At 39.9% G+C, this 13,824-nt stretch overlaps 1 protein-coding gene across 1 annotated transcript; it reads right to left on the reverse strand.

The window, feature by feature from the left end:
* Nucleotides 1-2,242: 2,242 nt before the first annotated feature.
* Nucleotides 2,243-13,557, reverse strand: FGB (fibrinogen beta chain). Its single transcript, XM_075335467.1, has 9 exons — nucleotides 13,471-13,557; nucleotides 13,300-13,320; nucleotides 12,452-12,652; nucleotides 11,481-11,664; nucleotides 9,367-9,594; nucleotides 9,052-9,165; nucleotides 5,473-5,595; nucleotides 3,733-4,018; nucleotides 2,243-2,926 (listed from the first exon to the last, which is right to left on the reverse strand). Exons 1-9 carry the CDS (start codon nucleotides 13,555-13,557, stop codon nucleotides 2,698-2,700), a joined length of 1,473 nt encoding a protein of 490 aa, XP_075191582.1. The 3' UTR covers nucleotides 2,243-2,697.
* Between the last annotated feature and the right edge of the window lie 267 nt (nucleotides 13,558-13,824).

Below are 13,824 nucleotides of genomic sequence, written 5' to 3' on the forward strand. Positions count from 1 at the left end.
ACCGGTACCGACACTGGAGAACCAACCCGGAAACCGTGCACAGAGGGGGTACTTGGACCCTGAAGCCAGGACCGGAACCAACGGCCTAGCTAATTAACCAATTGAGGGCAGGATTATAGGTCCTGTCCCAACCAAAGTTCCAAAAGCAGACAACTACCCACCGAGAGGAATAGGGCATCCGCCAGGGCCCGGTAGATCCCAAGGGTCAGCGTCAGCGGGCAAGGCTCCCAACAAAAAGGACCGGGAGCAGACTCCCGTGTTTCACACCGGGAAGTCCAACACACCACACACTGAGTGCAGAGGAAAGTGATACGGATCATCAGCCCGGGTGTGGGACCAGATACACCCAACCGCGGCGGCCAGCCACCAGCACCTTGGTTTACCACTGGACTTGTGTGATTTATTCAACCGTGATTAACCTAACATCCCCCGGTCCGACCAGGCGCGCCGGCCCCTGCAATCACCATCCCCGGCATAGAGACACTGGGCCCCGGGGCATCCATCCCTACCCACGGAGGGGTTAACATCCAGCTGCCATCCCGTCCCCCCCGGGAGTCCCACAACAGCAGCGGTGGTGCCACACTGGACCACACACCGTGGGTGGCGTCACAATCAGTTCACAACAAATCCCGTACAAATACGTCCCCTTTTATTTGAAGTGTCCGCGTGACCCTTGGGTCCAGTAGAATCCCTCGAGCCACACTGCGGATCCGGATCCGAGCAGCCCGGCTGGTGGCACGGGGGCGGCACAGATACCCAAGCTGTAATGCAATATATAGTAGGTTCAGGGCATTGCAGGTAGGTATCCATGGTTGCAACTATAGCAACTAACTGTCACTATATGAGTGAACATAACCATGGCTACCTAAGCTGTAATGCCCTGCACATGAGGTAAGGGATATGGCTTTATCAGGAGAAGTATATTACATTTCTAATTGGAGGTATTTGCTAATATTATTATTATACCTACTACATATTGGGATAGGATTTTGGAGATGGGAATACCCTTTACTGAAAAATAGAAGAGTTCCATTTTGGTCTTTCACTATAATGCCGCAGATAGACCATGGATATTGGTCTGAGCTCAGACGGTGACACATGGATGGTGGGCACAACAGCTACAAGGAGCTTCCCTTCCTCAATGTGCTGTTTTTTGATTTCCACAAGAACAGTGTAATTCTTTTTTCATTTGTGTCTCCTTTGAAAACTAGTTGATCATTTGCTGCTGAAATCTCAGATTATAGCTGATGGTGGTAGGTTCCACCAGCAGAACACCCATAGGGGCACTTTGCACACTATGACATCGCAAGCCGATGCTGCGATGTCAAGCGTGATAGTCCCTGCCCCCGTCGCAGCAGCGTTATCTTGTGATTGCTGCCGTAGCGAACATTATCGCTACGACAGCTTCACATGCACTCACCTTTCCTGCGACGTCGCTCTGGCCGGCGACCCGCCTCCTTCCTAAGGGGGCAGGTCGTGCGACGTCACAGCGACGTCACACGGCAGGCGGCCAATAGAAGCGGAAGGGCGGAGATGAGCGGGACGTAATCATCCCACCCACCTGCTTCCTTCCTCATTGCAGCCGAGACGCAGGTAAGGTGATGTTCCTCGCTCCTACGGCTTCACACACAGCGATGTGTGCTACCTGCTGGAACGAGGAACAACATCGTACTGTCGCTGCTGCAAAATTATGGAAATGTCGGACCCTACACCGATCATACGATAACGACGTATGTGCGCTCATTAATCGTATGTAAAAGGATTCACATACTGCAATGTCAGCGACGCCGGATGTGCGTCACTTTCGATTTGACCCCACCGACATCGCACCTGCGATGTCGCAATGTGCAAAGTACCCCATATACCGACCAAACCATACAACCCTGATGTTCCTACATGCCTTCAGCTTTGCTTTCAAGTCTCTACCTGCTTTCTAAATTGAGAAAATCGAAATAAAATAAAAGTTAATGTTCTTTTTAGAGATTTTTCTGGCTGATATAAGGAATGAAGCACAGTCATATGAGCCATTATCCTCAACGGAGATCCATACTCTAATATCAGTATGTTTTTATTATCGAAGGCAACACTTTGTATATTTCAGTCCAAATAAAGTGACAACTGAAACGGCTGCACATGCTGTTGACACTTTGTTTTCTACATAAATATAAATCCGTTATTTAGTTCCTCCATAAAGAATCAATCACTTTAGACAATACTTCAGCATCTTTATTTGTACACAGCTTTAAGTGACATCATCATAACATTTTGCACTGATCAACCCGGTCGTCAATATGTCTGTTCTCTTCTTGCAGCCAAAATCGCCCAAAATCAGTAGATTTGCTAACACCCACAGAAAATGAAATAGTCAGTTATAAATAAGGAAACAATGAACGTTAGCAAATTTTTGTCCTCGTGACATATATTTCTCAAGCTTTATTGTCGCATTTTATTGTAAAATGTTACCCAATGTTGTGCTGTATAGCCAGCTTTTTGCATTTATTGTGGGCAATATTGTGGGCGAATGACCCTAAGTGCCGGATGAAAGCCTCATACATTGTATTTATACTTATTTGTCTTAAAACAGTGCAAAGAAAATCATCCAGATGGTTGACCTTATGTGTTCAATGTGTTTGATGAAGTCTTATGGAACCTTGTATGTTGACATCTTGCTGTTTCCGGTACCAAATTACATTTTTTTTAACTGCTGATGTGCGGTCGGATTTTTATGCTCATGAACTTCATTGCATACCAGGATTTCTTCCAGTTCATCCATACGACACCATCGTCTGTGCCATGTTTTGTCATATCAAATGTGTAGTGCCCACCCCAGTAATATCTGCCATTAGGATTTGCAGAATGGCATCTATTGTACCACCAACCACCACCATCTTCTTTGGCACACTGTTTGTTTGGATCTGCGTGTAACCTAGAAACAAAACATTACTTTTAATGAGTGAGAAAACATGAATATGATCAATTATGTAACTGCGTAATCAGGATTTGCAGAAAGGGGAGTCTGCCTTGTGGATCTGAGGGTCCTGAGGCAACTCATATTGTAATTAGATGAAGTAGGGACAATCTAAATCATCATCTAAGGCTTTGCATATACAGGAAGAATCGGTATATGTGGAGCAGAAGGAAGGGGTTAACCCGCGCTGCCGTGTGGAATGAGGAGATAACTCAGGAGAATATCTTTGTGATTTTATTATACAATGCGTTTCAGAGTCAATGTAACTCCTTCTTCAGAAATCAAAATCACTGATGTACAACAGCGATTTTGATTCCTGAAGGTGTTAAATTGACTCTGAAACGCATTGAATAATAAAATCACGAAGATATTCTCTTGAGTTATCTCCTCATTCCACACGGCAGCGCGGGTTAACCCTTTCCTTCTACTCCACGTATACTGATTCATCCTCAGGGTCTGCAGCAGCCATCGTGGTGGTTATCTTTTCTGCTTATATGGTAGATGTGACCCTCACAACTAACCCAGGTGAGTGTTTCCATGTTATTTATTCTGGTACCACCAGGATAAGACAGCATTTGCGCCTTTGTCTTTTCTAGCTAAACCCTTACCATATACAGGAAGAATGTGACTTTGGGCAGAAAGTCAATTTAGCAGTTATTAGCCATCTCAGAACTTCTAGAAAAATCAATGTGAGGCTTTGGATTATGGCCAGGAGGACATTCTGTGTAGGACATGAAGAATTACAGAGTAAGCACCATACATACCAGCCGTCATTGTCTCTGTCATGAGTACTGAAGAACATGCCATTGTGTATAGTCATGGTTCTGTTTTCTCCTCTTAGTTCTGAAGCGCCTTCCATGAGAGCATTTCCAGCATTGCCTTGGTAGCCACTGACGGAGAGCTGATATTTATTTGCCTCATTTTGCACGGTGAAACCAGTGTACTTGGCAGTCACTTTGTTTCCTTCCCAGTCTTGCATTTCAATCAAAGATTCAGTGGGTTGCAGGTTAGTAAGTTGGCTAATCCTCTCATTACCCAGCCAGTATTCACCTAAGAAAGTCAGACATTGTTACTACAGAAGCTTCAGGAGCACCTTCAGATATGCTAAAACCGCTTACTGAAAATTAATTACATATATGTGTATTTTTATGTAATCATCGCTATCTTGCAAAACCCTCGGTGGATATATATATATATACATACTCTAATATGTAAATAAGCTTATATCTGAGATCCACTTATGGTTTCATTAAATGGTATCTAAACTTTGAATTAATTTTTGATGTGTAATTGCCAGTATTCAATATTGTTGATTTGTGGGGGGGGTCACAGGAACCGGACACACCCTGATCAAACGTAGGTGCAGAAGTGCTCATCTTATGATCAGATGAGAGCTAAGTATAGAAAGCGCAATAGGGTCTTATCCAATAAACATATGAAAGTTGATAAGGAATAGTGCTCACTTTATGTGGTTCTGTGATACACAACCAGAATCAAAGCACGTAATCAGCTGCTGCAGAGTCCACGCGCACAAAAACTTACAGTAGGTATGGGTTCAGGAACTGTATAAAGGAGGAACTATTTTTGTGCTGCTGTAGGAATGACACAAATCCAAGCATGCTGAAGTATAGGTGGTTTTATTCTACGCATTTCAAAGTGTGCCCTCACGTCTTCATACTGTTGGATTTTCCTGATGAAGAAGTGGGGCCAAACTTCGAAACGTGTAGAATAAAACCACCTATACTTCAGTATGCTTGGATTTGTGTCATTCCTACAGCAGCACAAAAATAGTTCCACCTTTATTTAGTTCCTGATCCTGATCTATACTATCTTATGATCAAGCACAAGCAGAGCAATGTATAGACTCGATAGAAAGATGCTGGGTTGGTAGACTTCAACCTAGAAAGCACTGAACATGGGCTACAATAGTTAAAAAAAATGATTTAAGCCTTTAATTACCCTTTAACTAACCAATAGAAAAGGTTTTGTGTCTTCATTGAAAGTGTAATCAAAAGGTTTCTGACTAATGAAGAGAGAATCAGTTCTCAGGACTCTGGTCCATTGTACAGATAAGTAATCTGTAAACGTTGGATGGGAGACCTGCAAATCTCCTCGCTCCTCAGCATTCCCGGCTTCTCTTTTGAATAGCTGGTGTGGCTCGACATTGTAGCGTAATGCATTGCACCATCCCGGCTAATCAGAAAAAGAGCCTGGAGAGTCAGGAGGTAAGGAGATGAGCAGTGCCCCCGTCCAGCCATCACAGTGCACTGACCTGGCCAACAGACCGGAGTCCTGCAAAACAATTCTCCGACCTCTACCTCTGACATGTGTAACCCCTTACTATCCTGAAAATGAATGATCCTGTAGAGTAATGAAAAGTGGCCAAAGATGTACTTTCCATTGGAACAAATGGAACTTACTAGCTACAAATATGACATGTCTAATTCTCTATTAATATGTAATCAGTGACCACAGCCCATACAGCGGATGGGACTGAACTGTACCTGAGGTATCACAGATTCCTTTTCCTCCATTGAAACCAATATTTCCAAATCCATTCTTATAGGCATCCCATGTTCTTCCGAAGTTAACGCTGCCATCTTGTCTGTTCTGGATTACTGTCCATCCTAAAAAATGTCATCATTGTTTTAAATTTCTGCATTATATGAGCAATGTCTATATAACATTTAGGAATATATCAATTTTAACTAATATCTACGTGAAACAACTAATGTGTATATTCACCCAAAGTGGTTGTGCACGTGGATTACTATGATTTGGGATGATTTTGTTATTTCAGATATTTTTTCCTGTGGGTACCAGAACACTACAACAATTTACGGTAACAGTGCAGGCAGTTTTTGCTACATAGGTCTTAGCCGGACAGGAACAACCAGAGCAGGGTGCAATGTGTGACTATACCCTCAAAGGGGTTGTTCCGGGGATGAAATTTAAGCTCCCAATCTACCCCTAATGTCCTTTACATTCTGCAGGAAGTGTGTGGAAATGTCCACTTAGCCAATCATTGCTAAAGGGTTATTCCCATCTCCAAGATCCTATCCCAATATATAGTAGGTGTAATAATAATATTAGCAAATACCTCCAATTAGAAATGTAGTATATTTATCCTATATAGCCATAATCTAAAATATAAAAATATAGCCATGTCTCTTACCTCATGCGCAGGGCATTGCAGCTTAGATATCCATGGTTATGACCACTCATACACTGTTAGTTAGTTGCTTATGATCGTAACCATGGATATCTAAGCTAAAATGTCTACACATGAGGTAAGAGACATGGCTATATCAGGAGAACTATACTACATTTGTACTTGGAGGTATTTGCTAATATTATTATTATCATTATTACTACACCTACTACATATTAGGATAGGATCTTGGAGATGGGAGTACCCCATTAAAGCAATTCAGTGATTGGCTCTGCTGGTATTTCCAAATATTTTCAGCGTGTGTAGGAAAAGACGAGCAAACAGAGACCTCCTGGGACTTTGTAGGCATTAGAACGGAAGCCTCAGAGAATTGGTGAGAGTGATTCCTTATATATCTATATATATATATATATATATATATATATATACATATACACACATATTAACAAAAAGGAGAACTGGAGCAAACATAGCTGTGGAATATAACGCAATTTTATTATATAAAATTTCAAAGTGCAAGTGCAATAAACAAAATCACATTAATAGTGATGGAAGAGGATGGGGGACGGATGGTATAAGCAGGACAGTAGCCTGGTACGGACAGACAGGAAAGGGATGTTCCAAAGCAGAAATAAAGGTTCCTATTTCCCTGATAAATGAAAAAAGTAGAAAAATAGATGAACACTCTGGATGGGAGATCTACACTCATATAAGGGTAGGCCTGTATAAGATTGCTCTACCAAAGGTAATTGTTGTATAGTATATTATAGTACATTATATTCTCCAGCAATGTTTGCTCCAGTTCTCCTTTTTGTTATCATGCTTTTTGAGCTGCTGTGAACCTTGGTGGCTCCTCCACCGGGTTCTCACATATTTCTTGAATTTGTATTTCCAATGGAATGTAGACGTCTCATATATATATATATATATATATATATATATATATATATAATATATATATATATATATATATATCTATCTCTATCTATCTATCTATATATATATATACATACATATATACATATATTATATATATATACATATATATACATATATACATACACACACACACACACAGTGACATATACATATATATATGTGTATATATATATATATATATATGTATATATATATATACACATACATATAACAAATAGGCTTTGGGACCATGAGAAAGGCGGCTTTATACCGCCGAAACGCGTAATCCATTATCGCATGTTTCCTGCATTCAACCTGTTATGAGCTCTGGAATTTTAATTGCTCAATAAAGTTGGAAACAGTTTTCCACTGCCACCTGGAATCTTCTCATTTTGCTGGATCCACTTACAAGGTTGTTAATATATATATATATATATATATATATATATATATATATATATATATATATATATATATATATATATATATATATTATATATATATATATTGAATTGTATTTCGCTGCGGAATATGTTGGCGCTATAGAAATAAAGATTATTATTTATTATTATATATATTATCCTTCTGTGCCCTTTTAAAATTAAGTTTTTTTGTCAGGATCACACATCCAATTGCATCAAAGCAGATACAGGAAATTCATACCCAATGACACTGATTCATCAAGACCAGCAATTTTCTAGCCAGTCCTGATAAAGCAGCATGTAGGAGTCAGATACTCCTGAGTCATTAAGATGTGCATGCCTCATCTAACCAGTGAGGCGCACCTCCGTACACTACACCAGAAATTGTAGTCCGACAGGAGTAAGGTTTCTGGCGTAAGTAACGCCTCAGCTCGTCATGAATTTGATGAGCCGTGGCATCACGCTCTTGCTGTGCCGCCGTCCTGCCCTAGCTTTATCCATTTTGGCATAGCTGGGAAAAACTTGTATGGAAACACCAAAAGTCGCTAAATTTTAGCCAATGTGGAGTTGCGCAAAAATTTAGCAACTTTTTAAAGCAATTTAGGCCAAAATTTGGCCTAAATAGATTTGATAAATCAGGGCCAATATCTTTTTAAACACTTTGGAAGTAATTGATTATATCCCTCATATCTACAGTAATATGTCCAGAAAGGTCCTAAGACAAGACAGACCACTAGACTATACACTAATTAACGCAATTTACCAAGCGGTATTGGTAACTGCACTACTAAAATGTTTTCCTTAGAAAGGAGCCACTGCTCACTTATATTAGAAATGCAATATTAACCCATTTCAGATATTCTTCAATGAAACTCCACCTACAAGGTAAGCCTCGATTGTTACAGGGAATATGGTATTATTGGTGTCATGATCTGATTGGCGGTACTCTACTCTCCTGCAGAGCCTATGCCTTGTTTTTCTATTATGCTTCAGTGGATGGGTTATTACTAGCCTCAGGCCCTGTGTTGGTTTTGGGGAGGGTCCTGTTCACTGGAGTCTCATTCCAGGTGATTGCTCTGCTTTATTTTGAAGCAGCTCCACACAAAATGCTGACAATGATAGTTCCTGTGTTGCAGTTGTGTTTATGGCTCCCGTAAATTACTGTCTTGATCTTGTCCTGCTACGCCTAACCCTTGTTCCCTCCTCCGCCCGTTCTCCCTGACTCTGACGTGACTCTCTGGCTTCCAGACATCTGGTTCATACTCTGATCTCGGCTCCACTCTCTGCCCATGTACATGACGTGACTTCCTAGGTTTCAGACCTGCGGCCCGTACCCTGACCTCAGCTCTGCTCTCTCCCCATGTAACTGATGTGATTTCCCGACTCCTGACCTTTTGGCTTTTTTGACTACTCCTCCACTAGTGTATCTAGCTACACCTAGTGTTAGAGTATCACATTCATCACACTACTCCTCCACTAGTGTGTCTTGCGACACCTAGTGTTAGGACATCACACATCTCCTCTGCTAGTGTATCTAGTGACACCTAGTGTTAGAGCATCAGAATACTTACCACCATCCTGTGTGGTCTGGTCACAGAAAACTTTGTATGGTCTGAAGAATCCATCTGGCTGTATGAGATACATCTCTGATGTCTCGCCACCTTTCCTGTAGATGTCTTCGCATTCTGTATTTATACACAAAATAAATCCATCATTTTGTATTAAACTACATGGAAATACATCAGGAATGTGCAAAATACTTCTAGACCTTTGTAAAGTAACAAAACTATTTTAGGAGTTGTGCTTCGGCACTTTCTTCTGCTTATCTTAATTACGGCATATTGTTTCAACAGCTGGGTACGAATGTGAAAAGCCGTAGTCAGTACCTTTGCCAGATACCACTGGAATGTTACAAGTTGTAACACATGGAGATCTGCAGTTCTCCACCTGGGAGGAAATTGTGGCTTCCAACTTCTGGATTTTGGATCTGAGATTCTCTAACACTTGGCGGAGGATGCGGATGTTGGATGGAATATTGGTGTCCACATTTTCCTTGATGTAAACGTACTGTTCTTCCAGATCTACGCTGTATTCATTAATAACATTGTCGTTTTCTGAAAAGAAAATATGTCACATTTACATGATGTACTCTGCTCAGAAAGCCATGGACCCCATAGGGGGGAGGGGCGACATGACCAGAGGGAAGGGAGGGAGTGAGGGGTTAATAAAGTTATAATGAGGGGCATTCTGGGAAGGTATAGGGGATTGGTGGAGAAAGGATCCCTGTAGGGGAGGGGGGGGGAGTATAAAAGCGATGAGGGAGGGTCTTACCTCCCCTTTTGGACTCCGGACGGCGACAGATTCCCACCCACCCTCCCTTTTTGTGTTTGTGAGTTGTTTAACTATGTTCAAAAAAAAAAAACAAGAAGACAACAAGGAATTATTATAAAAGGGATGTATGTTTTGTCGCAGCAGCGGGGGTAGGTCTGGTCCAGAAGCGGTTGGAAGGGATTTGTAGCTGGACCGAGAGGCACTGTCTTGGTATGGTGTCTCTGGGTTCCGGGAAATTGCAGGCATGGGGTTCTGCAAAGTTTGGGGGGTATTAATCCGTGGGGTGATTAATACCTCATCTCTGGGTCGGAGTGTTGCGGCCAGGGATATTGGTGTAGAAAAGGGTTTCTGGACCGGGCCTACATAGGGTTTCATGTACCGTTTATTATTATGTGTTACCTATTATTCTGTGTTTGGGGTCGCCCGTTGGACGGCGCCCCCTTTGTGGTTAGTATGTTAATAATAGGTAATAAAGGCTGCTGTGGCCAATTTGTTTAACCAAGTCGCATGCAGTCGGTGTATTATTTTTAGGTTAAGTTTTAAGGGGTATAGTAACCATCACGACCGGAAAATCCTTCCTCAGTGGTCAAGAGATTTACAAAACCAATTAATGGTTTATTTATATTTTCCAATACAAATTCCATTCATGTCAATATAATTTCTGGATATTATGTCAAATTACCACTTAGGCCAAATGCACAGAAAATATTCATTCTAAGATATAAATTTACAAATACTCGATGTATTGATTTGCTGTTTGTTAGCAAAAGATACGGCAGGTTAATAATAGGTTTTTCCTAAGGCTACGTTCACACAACTGATTTTCAGTCCAAGTGCTGTCCATAGAAAAAAACTGACTTCACACATTAGGATCAATGTTATTAAATTAGGCTGTTCAGATGATTTTTTTTTTTCATCCAAGCTAAATGTATAAGTAAAAATAGTTGCAGCACGTACTAGTCTGTATTTTGGATGAGACTAGCCCATTCAAATCTATGGATATGCAAAAAAACCCTAAATAACCATATAAGATCATTTTTATGTATATATTGTAATTCTTTATATAGGAAACTGTTTTTGGTCTCGTACATTTTATGCACTGGTGATGTCTAAAAATTAATAGGCACAATTCAACAAAGAAAAAACTCTCCATGCTGATATCTCCACTATTGAAGTTGGATGGAATATTCAGTATTTCTGTCGGCCACAGATGGGCAGCAATCAACAAGAGAAAAAGGAAAATCCGATAGTTCCATAAAAATAAGGTGTTTTTTTATTTTATTAAAAATTGATCATCAATGTGGGATGGAAGATCATGTTGATGCGTTTCGACCTGGAAGTCTTACTCGTAACATGTTAAGACTAAGATCTTCTGGTCGAAACGCGTCAGCATGATCTTCCATCCCATATTGATGATCAATTTTTAATAAAATTTAAATAAAAACATTTTAATTTTATGGAACTATCGCACTTTCCTTTTTTTTTCTGTCTAAAAATTAATACAATACAGATTAATAACTTCTGTTTTTTTCTGGTTATGTGAATGCAGCCTTAGAGAGATATGACCATTTTCAAGATGTGTACTATTAGTAATTAAGAAATCATTGTTTGCACATTCTTCTACTATCTACCACATTAATGTTATGCTAAGACATTATAAAAAGTCTACCTTGGTTGAGTTCCTGTCTCTCTTTGACTTTTTCTCCAAGGAGAGCAGCATACTTGAATATATTGGTTGATGAATGAGACAATGATTCCAGCCTGGGACGAATTTGAGCCACAGAGTTTTTGACATTCCTCTCTTGTTTTAGAAGACCAGTACGTAGTTCACAACCGGTGGGACATAAAACTCCCTGGAAGAATGAAAAATGTAAATGGTTAAAGGGGTTGTCCTGTTGACAACAACAAGTCTGCAGTCACCTTACGTGACTGCAGACTGGTGAATCTTCACATTGTCAGCACTGTATGCTGTGACGATTCTCTGATGTAAGCACCGGGAAAGTCGGTGATCACCTTACTGCAAGTATTCGATATGCATACAAGAATCCGACTGTATTATTTCTGTCCATCAATCAATACAATTGCATTGAGCGCGTCAGAAACCAGTCTAATCAGGTCCTGGCTAAGAGTATGCATACTGCATACTTGCGGTCACGTGATTGCTATTCCAAGGACTGACACTGGAGAATCCTCACAGTGTGCAGTGTACACGATGTGAAGATTCACAAGTCTGCAGTCATGAACAGAGTGACTGCAGACTTGTTATTTTAAAAATAGCGAAAAATAGAAATTCATTATGAATTTTAGTCACATAAATCAGAGACTCAAGTTGTAGCATTTCACCATTTAAAATCTATTAATTCTTAATCAGATTGTTCTTAATCATTCATCCTACTAGCAAACATACAAGATACTCAGGCTTAGAAATATGTATTAACAGTATCCTCGGAACCTTACCTAGTGATCCTACCAAAACAGTTTTGTCTTCTATACTATACTATAGACTCTTGTCATCTGTTTCTGTATTACTGGCCATAATTGTCCTCATAAGACTACACAAGTGCACATAAGACCATTCATTAGTCTCTTTATTTTTACATTTTTCCTGCTTTATATATATTGATATTAAAATGCTCTTACCAACTCGTCCTGCAGATGTTTGCAGCCTCCACTGTCAGGAAAGACTTCGGGTTCTTTCTTCTGTCCTTTGGCTGGAGCTTTGGTTGGACGTGCTCGGTAGCCACCTCCGCTGACTGGTGGTGGAGGAGGTCGCCTGGTTGGGGCTAGTCTTTGTCCTGGAGCGAGTGGCCTGTGTCCTCTTGCATCAACTGTGTCTGCGGTCTAGAATAATAAATAGATAAATCAGCATAAAGCTTCCAAAAAATGAATGCACATAGACTAATTACATCAGCTAGTATATGTACAGTAGATGTATGAAGGCTCACCTACAGTTTTTTACCTATACAAATGAAGTGTGATTGGTTTAGCAAACGTTTTCAGAACTTTTCTGGTTACAAAGTGTGAACAATCCCAGATAACACCCGGTATAGTTACATACTTTGTATAATATTTCTAAACAGCCCAGATACTTTAGGAAGGTATTGAACATGCCATGGAGTGAGTTCAATTACCTGGCATACTGACTGTACAACTAATATCAAAGCAGAACAAACTTATACAGTACATGTAGCATTTATTTCCCATTGACTTGGATAGGGAATATATATATATATATATATATATATATATATATATGCTTTACATATATATATATATATTATATATATATAAAAAAATATATATATATGTATATATACACTGTATATATATATATATATATATATATATATATATATATATATATATATATATACTGTTTATATGTATATATATATATATATATATATGTATATATATGTGTATATAAAAATATACACGTTGCTTGTAATAAATGGAAAGAAATGGTGTAACTGATACAATATAATTACCTTTTCTCCTGCTGCAACATCCTGCAAAAGATAGGAAAACGTTAAAATGATTGCGCATCCTAAATGCAATGGTAACCTACATCACAATCATAAATATAATTACACAAATGAAAAGCAATGAAGAAAAACATTATGAGGAACAATTAGAAATTCTCGCAATAATGCAATTACCCCTTCTTCATCATCATAATCGCTGGCGCACCACACTGCTGTGGTGCAGAGGACTAGTAACACGGCCACCCTCAATAATTTAGCCATGGTTTGCTGTGATAGCCTCTCTGCAGGCAAGCTTCCCTTTTTATAGCCTCCAGGTAATGACCCGTGACCCCTGAGTGTGCTCTGATAGGGTCACTAGTGTACACAGACGCAGCAGTGTTAATAGGTAAGCAATCCTATCATTTATGGGAACTATGAGCTAGGTTGTGTAGGCGGACTCACTGGTCTTAGTGGAGCTGAAATATTGCAAAACTCCTACTCTGATATTTGGTCAGATTGACAAACTCTAGTTTTTAGGTAATCCTAAAT

The sequence above is a fragment of the Anomaloglossus baeobatrachus genome, chromosome 1 (assembly GCF_048569485.1).
Source record: "Anomaloglossus baeobatrachus isolate aAnoBae1 chromosome 1, aAnoBae1.hap1, whole genome shotgun sequence".
Taxonomy (NCBI): Eukaryota; Metazoa; Chordata; class Amphibia; order Anura; family Aromobatidae; genus Anomaloglossus; species Anomaloglossus baeobatrachus.